The following is an 18771-nucleotide window of genomic DNA, read 5'->3' as shown; positions in this document are numbered from 1 at the left end:
CAAACCCAGAGGTGCTGGGGCTATGAACTGCCAAGCCTAAAGATGCTGGCTCTCATCCCTGGCACAAATTAACCAGCTGCATTCCTTTCCCCACAGTTAAAGAGGATCATAACATCCTGGGACTTTAGGAAGTAGAGTCCTTAGCAACTGTGCTGGTTCCCTGGTGCTGTATCTGCACCAGTTAAGAATGTAACCTTGAACCTGTGCAGTTCAGCTGAGAAAATTTATAAACTGGCCTAGCAGAGTTTGTAAGACCAAATAGGGTTCAGGTCCTGTAGCACATCTCTGCTCCTAGAGATTGAGTGGCCAGACCCAAGGAGAGTTTAGAGCCTATAAATGGTTTAGTACACTGAGAGAGCCATAGAAATTAAAACCTTTCCCGGCCATGTCTACAGTATGGTGCCAAAACTATGACAGCATAACTCCCAGCATAATCTCCTAGTGTAGATGAAACCTACAATGATGAAAGCGGTTTTTTCATTGCTGTAGGAACACCACGTCCCCAAGCAATGGAAGTATTTTTCCACCGGCTTACCTGCATCTACACCAGGGGTTAAGTTGGCCTAACTACACCATGCGGGCATGTGGATTTTTCACACTCCTGAGTAGTGTAGCTATGTTTATCTAAGTTTTATGTGCAGTCCAGACCTCTCATTCTGTAGATCTCACATTTTCCCACCTTTTTCCACCTTGTATTTCAGAAGGTGGCAATTGTGAGTAAAGGATGAAACTGATGGTTTTGGTGGTTGGCTGCATGTATTAATCAGAAATTCATTGTTGCCTTTAAATTTATTTTAATTTTGCAGTGCCTCATAAAAACAAGATCCCTGTCCTGAAGAGCATGTAAACTGAATTCAGCATGATACAACTAGTGAGGGTCATAAAGTGAGAAAGAGGAGGATGACTCCACAACACTTGAGCCGTTTTGATGGTTAATTTTTTAAGATTGTCTGTTCTCCATCTCATTAGCCATAGTCTCCATCACATTGAATGTAGTCGGTGAGGTGGCTTGGCAAATGGACTTTGGGCGTGTTCTAAGTGTTAGGGACAGCATGGAAACAACTTTGAAGGGAGAAGCTGCCCAATGTAGGGGCTTGGCAGCAAGGACAAGTATTTGACTCTCATGGTGCATTGCTGTGGGAGGCAATGAAGTAACTCAAAGGTAGGTGGATGAGAAGGTCGAAGTAAGGAGCAAAAGAAATGACTTTGTTAGCCACAATTGGGATGGAATGAAGTGGGGAAATGTTAATATAAAAAACTATCTAGGATTATGTTTAGTTTGGTTCGGTTGTTTCTACAAAACATAGCTATTGTGAAGGCCCTCTGAACTTTGGCTGGGTGTTTTAGACTCTGATAAACTAGAAATAAAGACCTAAGCACTGCACCTGTGCTTTGTGGGTGCCGCTATTCCTTGTGGAGTTCATAAAGTCACCTGGAAAGAGCTTGGAAATTAAAATATATATTAATCAATTCTAAATTAAGAATACCATCTATAACAATTTGCAGGCACAATGGCTCTATTTTGAAGAAAAAAATTAGAGAAGATGAAAGAAATTGCATGGTTAAACTTTGAGTTATTATGGGAAGCTAGTTACAGCCTTCATGTGACAATGGCTGTGTATGTATAATAATAGACTAAGCAAACATTCTCTAGAACAGTGATTCCCTTTCCTCTTAACAACCAAATAATGATATTTATCTAAATATATTTGTGTGTGTATGTTATAGCAAAACCTTATTCATTCTTCTGTCCTTATTTTACAAAGCACTTGTCCACTCTTCAGAGTAACACGACCGAAGGATAAATACCTAGAATACTAGCTCATACTCCCCAAACCAGTTATATCTCCCAGACTAAAAATAGCACCTTTAGCAAAGCCACTCTAAATAACCTTCCTTGCTAGGTTAACTTGCATCCTGAAACCCCTACATTTAGGAAAAGTCCAGGAAAACAAATGAGCCTTGCTGTATATTCTGAAGCTCAACTTTTTTGGACCTACGGATGTAATCAGCAGAATTGACAATTTGCAGAGAACACTTTGCCACTAGCCTCCTTGTTTTTAACCCAGCGAACTCTGAGCTCAAACTCTATCACATCCATCCTGATTGCAAATGCCATAGTATTGCACAGAGGGAGAGGTGTGTCTCTAGTAGCCAAGTCACGAACTGTTCTAAGCTCTCTGGGGCAGGGACCATCTTTGTGTTGCGTGTAAAGTGCCTAGTCATGGACTGAGGTCTTTAGGCATTATCACAATACAAATGAAAAACAACGTAGCTAAATACTTTAGTTTACTTAAAACTAGTACCTTATATCTTACCTGAAAGCCAGTGCAGACCAATGCCTGGGAGACCTATTGTGAATTAGTGAACAAGTTAACAAATACAGATTAAGGACATGGGAGGGAAGAGTGAGGATAATGGATCATAAAATGTATTTCAGTTTAATTGTTCTGCCAGTCAAGCATCATGGGAATACAAGGCACTCTGGCTATACCTCCTGTGCTGAGGGGCCAGTGTAGCTAACTCTATCCTGCATAGAGACTCCCAAGCCCCAGGGACTCCCATTAGGATAGCTTTCCAGTTTTTGGTTGGCCTTTCTGCAGAGACAACTAATGAAGCCACCTACTCTGACTAATTTATTTAATGGCCTGGCCCTTCCCTTCCCTTGCCCCTTCCTTTTCCTTCTCAGTGATGCAGCAATATGAACAAAAATGGTGCAGTGGAAACTGCCCTGATAATGCAGTAGTTCTGGAGTCAAGGGATGTCAAAAAGATAGTAAATTAGGTGTCTGGAGGGGTTAAAGGGAGAACATGTGCTTCTCCTTTCCAGATCTACTAATTGGAGCCCAGGCCTCTCCGACCTTTCATCCATGCAGTGTCTTAATAGGCTGGGGAGAACCGGCTAATTAAAATCCTGCTCTCAAAGTACTCTGAAGTCAAAGTAAACAAGCACACAAACAAGTTAATACCTTAATGATGTATTATAGGATTGAACAAATAGTCACTCACAAAATCGTGACAATAACAATCGTTGGCACTACAATGCAATCAGGAGGTAGGGGTATAGCCTTATCTACGCAAGCCAAATTAACCGTTGTTGGTAACAGGTGTTGGCAAGGGGCACCTGTGAACTAGAATGGACCATGTTGTAAGTGCAAGTGTTGCCAAGGCCAAACCCTGTTCAGTCCTATTTCAGAGAGGATGGCAGTGCTGAACAGGTTTTGTTGTTGGCTGCAGCTGATAGTTGAACCGGTTTCAGCAACAATTCAGCCGTGTCTGTTGTTAGCAATAGGTACTCGTGCTAGTGTAGACAGAACTGGGTGATGCTTTCAAAGACTAATTCTTTCAAAGCTCTGATGGAGCAAGCCTATAGAGTCAAGGAATTCTTAAATTGAAAGGATAATGCAGTTATTCGTAAATTTCCAGATTAAGTCTTAATTCATGGTTTATTAGCCTCTTGGAAGCTTGACAATAAAACATTTCCTCACTAACCTGTTTTTCCTTCCTTGTCTGTGCTACAGGGCTACATGAGATTTGGCCAACTGACATTTTCCAGTTAAAAAAGCATATAAAAATTAGTGACCGTGTTAATGTCAGTAGCTTTAAGAACAACATTCTGAATTTTGTTAGGAGGGTGGCTTACAAAGTGAACTTGAAATAAAATGGCTGTATTGGTCTTTTAAATAAATAAACCATTTCCCTCTGTTTTGAATGTAAACATTGCTTTGCAACGCTGAAAATGCAAAAAGAGCAACACCGCTGTGTTCACCATTTCCAGCAAATGCTGGAATTTACCAGTCAAATTTCACTGCTTAAGCTCCGTAAAGTAAAAAATGATGAAAAGCAAATTACTCTTTAAATTTTTTTGGTATTAATGAATCATCTCAAGTGGCATTAGTTACATCATTAAAGAATTTTTGGGAAAAAACATACCCGACTATCTTGATTACATTCTTTTAAACTCACTTTACTTTGTGTGTTTGTGTGTATGTAACATGTAGGTCAAATGTAGGGCTTATCAAACTTGACAGCCTTTTACCATTGAAACTCAGGCCATAACTCAATCTATTTAATTAGCTAAACCTCTTTCCATTGTGTGAATTAAGGACATTGTATGTCTTAACTTTGAATTTCCTAGCTAATGCGTTTTTTTTTTCCACAAGCTTAACTGTACATGACCACAGATGGTATTGTTTCTGTCCCTCCCCCAATATCTAAAGATGCTAATCCATATTATGTAGGGATTTAATTTTTTTTTTGTCCTGGATATGGGTGGAGAGGATGCATATTTTCAAATGGAAGCACGTTGGAAAAGGAGAAGGTGAGACACATGCAAACCTCTGGGTTTTTCAGCTATTTATCTGAAAGGCTCTTAAGCAAAATAAGCTGTCATGGGATAAGAGGGAAGGTCCTCTCATGGAGTGGTAACTGGTTAAAAGGTAGGAAACAAAGGGTAGGAATAAATGGTCAGTTTTCAGAATGGAGAGAGGTAAATAGTGGTGTCCTTCAGGGGTCTGTACTGGGACCTGTCCTATTCAACGTATTCATAAAAGATTTGGAAAAAGGGGTAAACAGTGAGGTGGTAAAATTTGCAGATGATCCAAAACTACTCAAGATAGTTAAGTCCAAAGCAGACTGTGAAGAGCTACAAAAGGATGTCACAAAACTGGGTGACTGGGCAACAATATGGCAGATGAAATTCAGCGTTGATAAATGCAAAGTAATGCACATTGGAAAACATAATCCCAACTATATGTATAAAATCCCAACTATAAATATAAATTAGCTGTTCCCACTCGAGAGAGATCTTGGAGTCATTGTGGATAGTTCTCTGAAATCATCCACTCAATGTGCAGCGGCAGTCAAAAGAGCGAACAGCATGTTGGGAATCCTTAAGAAAGGGATAGATAATAAGACCGAAAATGTATTGCTGCTATATAAATTCCTGGTACGCCCACACCTTGACTACTGCGTGCAGATGTGGTCGCCTCATCTCAAAAAAGATCTATTGGAATTGGAAAAGGTTCAGAAAAAGGCAACAAAAATGATTAGGGGTATGGAACAGCTGCCATGTGAGGAGAGATTAATAAGACTGGGACTTTTCAGCTTGGAAAAAGAGACGACTAAGTGGGGATATGATCGAGATCTATAAAATCATGACTGGTGTGGAGAAAGTAAATTAGGAAGTGTTATTTACTCCTTCTCATAACACAAGAACTAGGAGTCACCACATGAAATTAATAGGTGGCAGGCTTAAAACAAACAAAAGGAAGTATCTTTTCACACAACGCATAGTCAACCTGTGGAACTCTTTGTCAGAGGATGTTGTGAAGGCCAAGACTATAACAGGGTTAAAAAAGAACTACATAAATTCATGGAGGATAGCTCCATCAATGGCTATTAGCCAGGATGAACTGGGATGGTGTCCCTAGCCTCTCTGTCTGACAGAAGCTAGGAATGAGTGACAGGGGATGGATCATTTGTTGATTACCTGTTCTGTTCATTTCCTCTGGGGCACCTGGCATTGGTCACTGTCGGAAGACAAGATACTGGGCTAGATGGATCTTTGGTGTGACCCAGTATAGCCATTCTTATATTTTTATCCATCCAACTGCCATTAAAGAAGAGAGAACTCCTGGCCTGTTCCTCCCCGCTTTTCTAAAATTACACTCCACATTTTTTTCCAATGCCTTGGATGACATACATTTGATGCTCTTTGGGGCAAGGAGCATGTCCTTTTTTGGTGACTGGAAAACACCCAGTACATTTTTAACACAGAGTGCACCTTAATATTTGTACAGCACTTTGAAGATCTATGTTTTAAACACCCTGTGGTTTTGTCTGCACTAAACTTTTTGGGGGAAATCTCCCACCAGTGGTAGCAACAGCAAGCATAGGTGAAAACAGGACACAGGTTTCTTTACCACTGTTGTCCAGGCCTATTCTAAGTAAGATGAGCTGGCCTGGCATAGAGCGCACCCTCTGTTTTTTCCTAATCTATCCTAATGCAGCAATGGTGGGAAACTTCCTAAAATAGTCTAGCATGGGCACAACCTACGAGGTAGATAATCTTATCCCCTTATCCAGATAAGAATTAGGATCTTGCCTATACCAGAAAAATGACCTAGTTTTTTTTTTTTAAATCAGTTTAGTTAAACTAGTGCAAATCCATAATGCAGATCACATAAACCAGGTTCAATCCCACCTTATATTAATTAAACTACTGATTTAAGATAAATTGATACAAACAAGGGTCAAATTGGATTACGTGTCTCTACTTTAGAGTTTAGCACTGGTTTAAGTAGCTCAGTGTAAAAATTAATTTAGTTTAAACCGATGCACTTTTCTAGTATACAGAAGGCTGAAAACACAGCAGTTAAATGCTTTTCCCGTTGTCACAGAGGGAGTTAGTAGCAGAGGTGGGATTAGGTGGGAATTCTTGTTTTCTTCTAGTTTTGGACACAATCAGTTTAATGTATTTGTTCCTTTTTTCCCTCTCCCCTCCCCCCGACCCCCCGTTCATTCCACTCCCTTTTTGTTTGCCCCTCTTCCCTTTTGGGACAATGTTGAATTCCAGTCTCTCGCTCCAGGATACCAGCTGAGAAGAGGTACCTCGCAGTGCTCTTTCAGATGACTATACAATGACATCTAGTGCTTTTCTCCTCACAAACTTCTGAGTTCGTGCCAAGCTATTCTTTCAGCACAATACTCAGACTCAGTCTTGAACTTCCACTAGACCACAAAAGGCCCATCCTGCTGTAAAGAAGAATCATTCCTTTATTGTTAGCTGTTCCTTAGCTACAATGATAGGTGCAAGATGGTGCTTCTGTATTGATGTTAGTCGGATGAAACTGAGAATTCTATCACTATAGGCATCACTGTTCTGTGATTGGTTCACAACAAGGACATACATTGATCATAGAACAGTGATGCCTATGCTGGTAGAATTTTCAGTTTCATCCTAGGCAGTCTTATTTAAATGTTTTTGAGATGTATGATGGCCACTAGAAAGTGTACCTGTGTCTCTCTTCCTCCATAATATAGTATACCATTTTCTTGGAGAGAAAATGATCTTTATTTGTCTCTGTTGCTGATAGAGCCTCAATTCTATCAACATAAGGGGTTTTTTTTGTTTGTTTTTTCTGCACCCCATTCCTGCAGTATCTGAGCACTTTGCTATTGTCACTCTAACTGACACAAAGTCTCTGAACTCATAGAGTGGCTGCTCTCCCTTTTGGTGTTTTTGAAGTCTGCTTGGAGTGGGGTTCTATTTTTTTTTTTTTTTAATGGGGGAAGAATGGGGAAGGAGAGAGAAAAGTAGGTGAGAATGGTTGTTGAGAATGTGGTTTTGGTCATGGTGGAAAAATGTGATCAAAGAGAGAGGTAACTGCAGTTACCTCAAGATGGTCAGACTCTAAAGTCACCTAGTCTCCTAATTTTTACTCCACAGCTGGATACCTTCGGTAAAGGCCCTGTTTACACTAAGGAATTTTACTTTATTGAGTTGGGTTTGGTATGTTAAAGGATCAAGCTGCACTAGTGTAAGCACTGCTTTACACCAATGCACCATGTTTATGGTGCAAGCCCGTAATGGTATAACTGCATCAATATCACTAGACTGGTGCAAATTTATTTAATATAGACAGGGCTTATGGGCTAGTTTACATGGGAATGAATTGGACAAATGAACTGTAGCTCTACAGTTTCTCTTTGAAGTCTGTTTTTGAATTTTTGTTGTTGAAGGATGGCTACTTTTAAATGTTACTGAGTGTCCAGGGAGATTGAAGTGTTCTCCTACTGGCTTTTGTATGTTACCATTCCTGATGTCTGATTTGTGTTCATTTATTCTTTTGCGTAGAGACTGTCCGGTTTGGCCAATGTACATGGCAGAGGGGCATTGCTGGCACATGATGGCATATATCACATTAGTAGATGTGCAGGTGAATGAGCCCCTGTTGGTATGGATCATGTGATTCAATCTTCTGATGGTGTCGCTAGAGTAGATATGGGAATAGAATAGGCAACGGAGTTTGTTACAGGGATTGGCTCTTGAGTTAGTGTTTCTGTAGTGTGGTGTGTAGTTGCTGGTGAGTATTTGCTTCAGGTTGGGGGGGCTGTCTGTAAGCGAGGATTGGCCTGCCTCCCAAGGCCTGTGAGAGTAGGGGATCATTTTCCAGGATAGGTTGTAGATCGTTGATGATGTGCTGGAGAGGTTTTAGCTGGGGGCTGTACGTGATGGCCAGTGCTGGTGTTGTTTTCCTTGTTGGGTCTGTCCTGTAGTAGGTGACTTCTGGGTACCTGTCTCGCTCTGTCAATCTGTTTCCTCACTTTCCCAGGTAGGTATTGTATTTTTAAGAATGCTTCAAATAGAAACTGCAGAGCTACAATTCATTTGCAAATTTAATACCATTAATTTGGGCTTGAATAGGGACTGGGAGTGGCTGGCTCACTACAAAAGCAATTTTCCCTCTCTTGGTATTGACACCTCCTCATCAATTATTGGGAGTGGAACACATCCACCCTGACTGAATTGGCCTTGTTAACACTGGTTCTCCACTTGTAAGATAACTCCTGTCTCTTCATGTTTCAGTATATTTATGCCTGCACCTGTAATTTTCACTCCATGCATCTGAAGAAGTGGGGTTTTTTTACCCACGAAAGTTTATGACCAAATAAATCTGCCACTGGACTCCTCATTGTTTTTATCTATTCCAGAATAGCTCTCTGTGTGTGGACATTCTTACACTGGAATAAGTGTGTCCACATGGGGAGCTAACCCGGTCAATTTCCCATGTAGACAAGTTCTATTTACCTTGTCTCCAACACTCACATGTATTTCCCCTCAGTTTTATGATCTGCATTGCCCCAGAGAAGTGCTGTTGTCTTGATGGTTCATAAATAGAGATGTTGAGTAAAACTTTTGGAAGTGCATAAATCCCATTTTCAAGAGTGAGATTGATATTTAGATTCCTAAAGCTAGATTTCAAAAGTGATTTAGGCACTTTTGATAGTGTTACCTGTGTACTCTAATAATGCAGCTGGAATCTGATCCATTCCTGGCTCTAAAGATTATGATCAAAGCCTTGAACAGGCAAGGGTGGTGCAGTAGGAGGGAGGTACTGGAGTGCAGGCTGGATGTGCTCCTGGCAGCATAAACTATACAAGTACTAGGCAGCTGCATTTTTGCACCAGCTGGAGCTTTTGCAACCTTGGCAAATCTGCAAGCCTGCTACCACCACCTGGACCATTTGGCACTGAAACACAAAGTGTTTTAAAATGTAGATGGGAGATGTTGTTTACTTTTCCTCCTGGCATAAGGTAGTATTAAGGGTTTTCTAACTGTGTGCACAGTCACAGATTTAGGTACTTTATTGTAGTGTACACAAGGAGTATGTTAATATCTAAATAGTTGATACTGCCATTAACTAACATTTAAAGTTTGTATTGTTATATCTGAAAAATACTTAACCCTTCCCCCACCTCCACTGAAAACAAATACTCCAGAGTAAACAGAGAGGTTGGGATATTCAGGTGTGACTGTCCCATTCTGTGCCTAGGGTGACCAGATGTCCCGATTTTATAGGGACAGTCCCGATTTATGGGCCTTTTTCTTATATAGGCTCCTATTACCAGCTCGGCTGGATTTTTCACATTTGCTGTCTGGTCGCCCGATCTGTACCACCCCTTCCAGTGTGACTTGTCATTCTTTTTAACAACCCGTTGATCACCTCTAACTTCTTCCCTTGTTGCTAGAGTTTAAGTCCACTGCCAAGTCTCTCATTTACAGGGGGAGGAAGGGGAAAATCCGTCACCCAGGATGGATTTTAAGGGAAGCCAGTCTAGGCTCAGTCTCCTGCAGGGGGGGTGTGTGTGTGTCGGAGGCAGGGTGAAGCAGAGATTCTCCTGCCCTCCGCCTGCCTTGCGGGGCGCGGCACTGGGGCCGGTCCCTGCCGCCCCGCCCCCGCAGCCCAGGCTCCCCGGCCCGCCGCGCTGCCCCTTGCCCTCCTCTCGGCTGGGGGCGGCTTGGGTGAGGCGAGGGCCGCGCTTCCTCCTCCCGGACAAAGGTGCCAGGTGTCGCCCCGCCCCTCATTGTGCGGTGGGCGCCGTTGCCAGGCCGCCCCGCCCCGGCCAGCGGGCAGCTGCTGCACTGTCTGGGAGCCCGCAGCAGCCGCCGCCTCCTGCGGCCCCGCTCTCCGCCCTCGCCCGCAGGACAGCCCTCGCCCAGGCGGCTCCAGGATGGAGGGCGATCGGCTGGAGCCCGCTGTGAGTGCGGGGCGTCTGGCGGCCCTGGCTGCCGGCTCGGGGTGGGGCTCGGGGCCGGGGCGGACGGTGGGTGCCCGGGCGCGGTGAAGGCGGGAGATTCCCGCAGCCCGCGGGGCTCGTGGACGCCCCAAACTTTCTGCCTTTAACACCGCTCAGCCCCCCCCCCCCCACTCCAGTGTGCCTGGAACTGCAGCGGCTGCCCCGCCGCACCCAGCCCGAGAGCTGCAGGCGGCGGCGCTGCTCCCCGGAAACCTGGGCGCGTGGATTGCGGGCTTTCTGCACACTCATCCTGCTGCAGTTCTCCGCCGGGACCCTGCCCCCGGGAGGAGCTGTCAGGGCCGCCGGGCCTCGCTCCCGTCTGACAGCCCTGCCTGGAGAGCGCCCTCCAGAAATCCCCCGTGGGGGTGTGGCAGGGGAAGCCTTTGTTTTGGGGGAGCGAAGAAAGGTGGCCCATTACTCACTGATTCTTTAGCAGCCAAGCTCTCTCCTTTCCCCCACCCCACCCAGTTCACAAAGCGCTCTTCCTAGGGCGTTGCAGAGCGTTTCTCCTAATTCAGTCAACCAGGCTATAATTTACTTTGACTGGACGGTAATTGGGACAGGAATCTTCTCGCTCCCCCGCCGCCGCCTTAGAAACAATGTGCTTTCGTGTGTTCTTCGTGATTGTCAGGGACTTGGAAGAAGAGTAAACCCCAACTATTGAATGCACGCTAGAGAAAAGCAAGCTTAAGTAGATGTGAGAGGAACAGTTTATCCAGAGCTACTTATTGAGAACTTGGATCTTTCTCAGGGAAGAAGTTTTTGTAACCAAATATTCTGAAATGAACTGAATAATGCAATTGATTAACCATTATTTATAGTAAAGTGATACTTTCAGGTAGTTAAAGCATAAATACATGGCTTTTACTTTTTTTTAAAAAAAAAGCCCCATGCAAAACCTCATGTTTTCAGGATTGTTAAATTTTTCATTTTTTAAAAAATGTCATTTACAGCTCTTATGCAGATTATTGTGTAAAGCAGGAGAAGTAGAACTAAAAAGAGTTGAAATTGACTCTAGACAGTTTCACTTTTGCTTACTATATTTACTCTTTGCACTCCCTTTGGATAATAAACACAGTACATGTGGTGAAAGAAATTAGTTTCAAGCCTTTAAATTTTAATTTGTGGTGTTAGCAATGTAGATGGGGAATCTGGTATTACAGACTTTTTGGCCCTTTTAGAAGATGAACTTCAAAGCCAACAGACGGGAACTTCATGATTAATTTAAAAAAACCAACTCTGCTTTGTTTTTACAGTAGACTTCTCATTTTTACTGGAGGGCCTGAGATGCAAGCCTTAGCTTTGTTGTGCTTATATTTTTGAAGCCACGTTCTTTTTCTGATGTAAGATGTAAAGGTAGTTTTGAATGTTTGTATATAATGTGAGCCTTACTGGCTCAGCTTCTGATCTTGTCTTAATTTTGTTTTCCTCCTCACCTCTCTCTTTTCAAGGTTACCATTAAGAATATTGAACGAGAGCTCATCTGCCCATCATGCAAGGAGTTATTTACCCATCCACTGATCCTCCCTTGTCAGCACAGTATCTGTCACAAATGTGTAAAAGAAATTCTCTTCTTCACACTTGAAGACTCTTTCACTGATCTAGGCTCTGAGTCCTCCAATCAAAGTAGCCCTCGTATTCGAATCCATTCTCCTAGTTTGGATAGAATTGACAGGCTTAATAGATCAGGTATGTGCTAGAATATTGTGTGTGCTCTGGGAATTTCATGTAGAAGACTGATTTAATATGAATGGTCTTTGCCTGAGTAAAGGTTTTCATCTTGATACTTTTAATGTTGAATGTTGTCACGTGAATAACTTCAGAATGGTTTAGTTTTTGATCTTTGTTTACAGCACGCACCAAAAAATATTTGACATGGGAATGTCCTATTGTAAAGTTGTTACTCTAGTGAACATATATAAAATTGTTTTTTAAAAACAGTATCCTGTAAATTGGTTCATAGCTATTATTTTTCTGATGCTAAGTTACCCTAGTCACTATGGCTGTTTAATGTGACATAATCTCAGGCATCTTTAGAAAACGCCTTTTTTTTTTTTGTTTGTTTGGGTTGGTCTCCAGGCTTTATGCTGCTCGCAGTCTGGTGGCTTAGGTTTCGTTTGGAGTCTTTGGTGCAGCCTTTCTAAACTATATATCTCCTTCAAAAATAATAATAAAAGGAAGTTCTTCTTCACCTAGAGCACAGTCAACCTGTGGAACTCCTTGCCTGAGGAGGTTGTGAAGGCTAGGACTATAACAGGGTTTAAAAGAGAACTGGATAAATTCCTGGAGGTTAAGTCCATTAATGGCTATTAGCCAGGATGGGTAAGGAATGTTTGTCAGAGGGTGGATGGAGATGGATGGCAGGAGAGAGATCACTTGATCATTACCTGTTAGGTTCACTCCCTCTGGGGCACCTAGCATTGGCCGCTTTCAGTAGATAGGATACTGGGCTGGATGGACCTTTGGTCTGACCCGGTATGGCCATTCTTATGTATGTTTGCTTCATTCATTTCACTAAGGCATATTAGTAGGTTACTTTCCATATGTGATATCAGAACTCTTCAAGCAGACAGCTTTGCAAGAAGATTGAACCAGAGTTCTCTGTGTAAAGTATCAAGGAATGCTTAATTTCGGGTTTCTCTGTTATTTCATGTCTGACTTTATCTTGAAGATACTTACCTTAACCTTATTGTTCAATTAATTAAATATTGATAGATATTAAGTGAAAGAAATACCTTATTAAATGTAAATTTAAATAAGTGTAAAGCTACTCTATGTAACACTTAACAAAAAAGGCTCAAGGCTTGGCTACACTTCAGCTATTCTGGAATAGCTATCGCTTTGGAATAACTCTGTGTGTGGACACTCTTATTTTGGAATCGGAGTGTGTTTTCTTGAGTTAGCTTAATCCCCTTCCAAAGTGGATTCCCTTTAAATTCAAGCCCTACCTTATTATTGAATAACTTTCATGTGTAGATAAATCCTGAAACTTGCATCTCAGGTTTTAGCAATGTTAATTTCTTGTCTTTCATTTCTCAAGAGCAGAAACTTACATCACCATCATCTTTTAAAGAACACTTAAATTGGGACTATGGCTAGTTATACCTCTTTGTGTCCTCTTTCCTGCCCCACCCCCAAAAAGGGTGGAGTTTGAGCAATATGATGCACACCTGGATTCGCTAATTAAAAAAATCCTAGTCTGAGATTACCCTCTAATATTTTATGTTTTGGCTTGCTGTCGCCCGGGAAGTGTCTAAGATATTTAGTCTCAGAGATGTTCCTTGGTGCTTGTTTTGCAGGGACATGTGAATTATAGTACCTCATTGTGTTCACTGTAGATTTGTTGAAAATTGCCTTCAGTGAGACATTGCTAGCCACTGAAGTGCAGTATAATCCTGTTTTGTTATAGCAATACAGTAAATTACCATCTTCACATTTTGTGTACTATTTCATCCACACCAAACACAAACAAAAACAAACTTGTTAAAAGAACACTTGGGTTGCAAAATCAAGCATGTGGAAGATAAGAAATGGCAGAATGCAGTGTTGACCATACAACCTTCATTGGGCCCCCTTGTGCACATGTACTATGATACTGTCTGTAATTACATGACCACATACTATTTTATCCATAAGATGCCTGCCTTGTTCAATGTGCAGGATGAACAGTGTTCATTGAATGGGTAGTTTATTCAGTATATAACCCCATGCACTATTTGCCACATGCTATCCAAACTCTGCACTGAACACAGAATTATTAATTTCTTCTGGAACATTTTCTGTGGTACTCTCATCATAGTACCTTAGTTCTTTAAAAACATTTTAGTTATTTACAAATATTAATTAATCTTTACAACACTTCTGAAGTGAGATGGTATTTTCATTCCCATTTTACATATGAAAGATTGGAAATACAGAGATTGTAGTTTTGTAAAAAGTGTAAAAAAGTGACAAGTAATTTAGGGTGCCCAATATGAGATGCCTAGAACTGATTTTTCAGAGTACTTGGTACAAAATGCTAATTTATATGCAAAACTCCCATTGACTTCGTAATGCTCCGAACGGTGGTCCAAGAGCATGAGAACCAAGCTCAGGGCAGACTTGAAAAAACAGGACACAAACCCTAAATTGGTTGTGAGTTCTAAATTTAGATTTCCCCAACCAACTGTACCATGTGCAAACTCTTCAGGCACATTAACAGCCTTAAACAGATTCACAGAGAGTCCCCCGGATACTGCAGTCTGTTTTGTCACCCTGGTGAGTGAGTGTATTTCCATGATGGATGGTCTTTAAGACCAAGAATCACAGCAACATTAATTCCTGGTCCCAGGTTAATTGAGCCTTGGATCTCACACCAAGGACAACACTTGTAGCCAGTCCTATAATAACCTATATGAAGATTTATTAACTTACCAATAAATTTCATCATGCATATACAAAGCAACAAAAAAACATTTTCATGAGCAATAATAGAAATTGAAAGATAAGCAAAGTAAGAAAAATACTGCCTGAGAACTTACTAGAGTTTGACATAAGGCTATTTGTATATTTTGACATATGATGTTGATAATGTTGTGAGTTAAAGCTTTAAATTTTAACTTTTTTAAATCTCAGCATCTACTGTCACTAAATAATTGTCTGACCCTCCCCCATAATTTCCTGCAACTGTGAAAATTTAAATAAATAAAAATAAGAAAATGCTCAAAAATAACATAAACATAAGAACGGCCATACTGGGTCAGACCAAAGGTCTGTCCAGCCCAGTATCCTGTCTACTGAAAGTGGCCAATGCCAGGTGCCCCAGACTGAGTGAACTGAACAGGTAATGATCAAGTGATCTCTCTCTTGCCATCCATCTCCATCCACCCTCTGACAAACAGAGGCTAGGGACACCATTCCTTACCCATCCTGGCTAATAGCCATTAATGGACTTAACCTCCAGGAATTTATCCAGTTCTCTTTTAAACCCTGTTATAGTCCTAGCCTTCACAACCTCCTCAGGCAAGGAGTTCCACAGGTTGACTGTGCGCTGAGTGAAGAAGAACTTCCTTTTATTGGTTTTAAACCTGCTGTCCATTAATTTCATTTGGTGGCCCCTAGTTCTTATATTATGGGAACAAGTAAATAACTTTTCCTTATTCACTTTCTCCACACCACTCATGATTTTATATACCTCTCTCATATTCCCCCTTAGTCTCCTCTTTTCCAAGCTGAAAATTCCTAGCCTCTTTAATTTCTCCTCTCACGGGACCCATTCCAAACCCCTAATCATTTTAGCTGCCCTTCTCTGAATCTTTTCTAAGGCCAGCATATCTTTTTTGAGATGAGGAGACCACATCTGTATGCAGTATTCAAGATGTGGGCGTACCATGGATTTATATAAGGGCAATAAGATATTCTCCATCTTATTCTCTATCCCTCTTTTAATGATTCCTAACATCCTGTTTGCTTTTTGACTGCCGCTGCACGCTGCGTGGACGTCTTCAGAGAACTATTCACGATGACTCGGAGATCTCTTTCCTGATTAGTTATAGCTAAATTAGCCCCCACCACATTGTATGTATAGTTGGGGTTATTTTTTTCCAGTGTGCATTACTTTACATTTATTCACCTTAAATTTCATTTGCCATTTTGTTGCCCAATCACTTAGTTTTATGAGATCTTTTTGAAGTTCTTCAGAATCTGCTTTGGTCTTAACTATCTTGAGCAGTTTAATATCATCTGCAAACTTTGCCACCTCACTGTTTACCCCTTTCTCCAGATCATTTAGGAATAGGTTGAATAGGATTGGTCCTAAGACTGACCCTTGGGGAACACCACTGGTTACCCTTCTCCATTCTATAAAAAAACAAATTCTGCCAAGCCTATATATATGGCTGTGACAGGGTCAGGCTAGATGGCTATAGGAGAGTAATAGAAATCAGATATATTAGCCTCAGGCTAAGTAGGTCCCTTTTCCCTGGGTAAAGTAACAGGGAAGGTTCCAGAACAATCAGGAACCTTCTGGAGACAATTAAGATAAGCTGATTAGAACACCTTCAGCCAATCCAGAAGCTGCTAGAATCAATTAAGGCAGGCTAATCCGGGCAGCTGGGTTTTAAAAAGGAGCTCACTTCAGTTTGTGGTGTGTGTGTGAGGAGCTGGGAGCAAGAGGCACTAGGAGCTGAGAACGCAGACTGTTGGAGGATTGAGGTGTACAAGCATTATCACACACCAGGAGGAAGGTCCTATGGTGAGGATAAAGAAGGTATTGGGAGGAGGCTATGGGGAAGTAGCCCAGGGAGTTGTAGCTGTCACACAGCTGTTCCAGGAGGCACTCTAGACAGCTGCAGTCCACAGGGCCCTGGGCTGGAACCCGGAGTAGAGGGCTGGCCCGGGTTCCCCCCAAATCCTCCCAACTGCTGGTCAGACACGGGAGGAGTCGACCTGGACTGTGGGTTCAGAAAAACGGCCAAGCTGAGGGCTGCTGTGAAGCTCCAAGGCAAGCAAATCCGCTAATAAGCGCAAGACCCACCAAGGTAGAGCAGGAACTTTGTCACAATGGCATAGTCATAATTAATAGATAATTAAATTAATATGAAGTAGTAAAAACTAGTTGCTGTCTTGACCTTCTAACTCTTTAAGTACCAAAAGCAAATTGATCTGTTATGGAGCTATTATCTGCACAACTTGCTTTTTAGAAATGCTGTTTGCTGTAATAATGCCAAAAATGACTGAAATTGGTAAATGGTTTATCCTCTAACTTAAACTGTACACAAATGCTTACTTTAAAAAAATCTGGCCTTAATTTTATGGATTGGAGAATTTATGATGATTTAATGACTATAGGCTGTCTTATAATTTAAGTGTAATGCCATTATATTACAAAAATCCTATAAAGTGTTTAAAGTTCCAGTGCTGTGTAAATGATGATGAATGATTCTGAAATACAGTAAAAGAGAGCTTGATTTTTGCTTTTCTTCCCATTTATGCATATTAGGAAATTAAACATTTTTTAATTTCACCTGGCAACCTGGGCATCTGGCAACTACAGTGCAGAAGAAAAGATATTTGCTGCTTTATCTTTTGTAAACCAATGTTGACTTTATTTTTTGTTTCTAAAAACAGCTTTCTGTTCATTGTTCACAGCCACACAGCGGAGGTCTTTTGGGTGGAGAGGTAGAAATGCTTCACTTCTTGTATGGCTGTAGATAGTGTAGTATTTAGATCTTAATTTAAATAGAATTGGTTAGCATATAGTTTTTAAATATCAGTGTCCATCGGCTAAACTTTTGTGGACTTGACCAAAGTTATGGAAAATTTCTGTCTGAAAAACTTTTAATTCTGTTCTGCAATTAATCTAAAGGTCAACTGGACTAAAACCTGTAGAATATTTTTTTTGTCAGTGTTGCTCTTAATTTCTGTAGTTATACCATCCAAAAATTTCTGTCTATTGTTTTTGTTTTCCTAAGGAATCATTTCCCCAGAGGCTACAAAACCAGGTTCCAGTAAAACTGATAGGTATTACTGGAAGTAAAAATACTACTTAATGTATTGATCTTCTATCTACTATAAATTATGGTCAGTTATAATCCTTTCTTTAAAGGGAAGATAATGGCAATATAAATTTGTAATCCATCACAAAGAAGAGTGAATAACTAAACAGTTTTTTAAAGGTTTCTTATATATAGGGTTTCCACCTTCTAATGGCTGGTAACTGGACTCCCGAGGTCCCGCCCCCTGCTCCACTACTTCCCCTTCCAGCTGGGCTCTCTCTGCTACTGGGCTTGGATGAGAGCTGCTGTAGCCTGACAAGGAATCATAGAATATCAGGGTTGGAAGGAACCCCTGAAGGTCATCTAGTCCAACCCCCTGCTCGAAGCAGGACCAATTCCCAGTTAAATCATCCCAGCCAGGGCTTTGTCAAGCCTGACCTTAAAAACCTCTAAGGACGGAGATTCTACCACCTCCCTAGGTAACGCATTCCAGTGTTTCACCACCCTCTTAGTGAAAAAGTTTTTCCTAATATCCAATCTAAACCTCCCCCACTGCAACTTGAGACCATTACTCCTCGTTCTGTCATCTGCTACCATTGAGAACAGTCTAGAGCCATCCTCTTTGGAACCCCCTTTCAGGTAGTTGAAAGCAGCTATCAAATCTCCCCTCATTCTTCTCTTCTGCAGGCTAAACAATCCCAGCTCCCTCAGCCTCTCCTCATAAGTCATGTGTTCTAGACCCCTAATCATTTTTGTTGCCCTTCGCTGGACTCTCTCCAATTTATCCACATCCTTCTTGTAGTGTGGGGCCCAAAACTGGACACAGTACTCCAGATGAGGCCTCACCAATGTCGAATAGAGGGGAACGATCACGACCCTCGATCTGCTCGCTATGCCCCTACTTATACATCCCAAAATGCCATTGGCCTTCTTGGCAACAAGGGCACACTGCTGACTCATAACCAGCTTCTCGTCCACTGTCACCCCTAGGTCCT

General features: G+C 41.6%; 1 protein-coding gene across 3 annotated transcripts in view; it reads left to right on the top strand.

Moving 5' to 3' along the window:
• Nucleotides 1-18771, top strand: part of TRIM36 (tripartite motif containing 36) — a gene marked incomplete at its 3' end in the record, with an annotated part of 51422 nt that overhangs the window by 11427 nt on the left and 21224 nt on the right. Inside the window, exons 2-3 of one of the 3 annotated variants that reach the window (XM_084627854.1) lie at nucleotides 11753-11990; nucleotides 17430-17459. In XM_084627854.1, coding sequence (XP_084483980.1) covers nucleotides 11753-11990; nucleotides 17430-17459 — 268 coding nt within the window. Of the gene's footprint in view, nucleotides 1-9990; nucleotides 10263-11752; nucleotides 11991-17429; nucleotides 17460-18771 lie in introns of those variants that run through there. The other 2 variants (XM_084627853.1, XM_084627852.1) reach the window with 2 other exon arrangements.

Source organism: Lepidochelys olivacea (assembly GCF_965140295.1).
Source record: "Lepidochelys olivacea isolate rLepOli2 genome assembly, chromosome: 5".
Lineage (NCBI taxonomy): Eukaryota > Metazoa > Chordata > Testudines > Cheloniidae > Lepidochelys > Lepidochelys olivacea.
The sequence above is the reverse complement of the archived record's forward strand: the minus strand, read 5'-3'. Positions and strand labels throughout refer to the sequence as shown.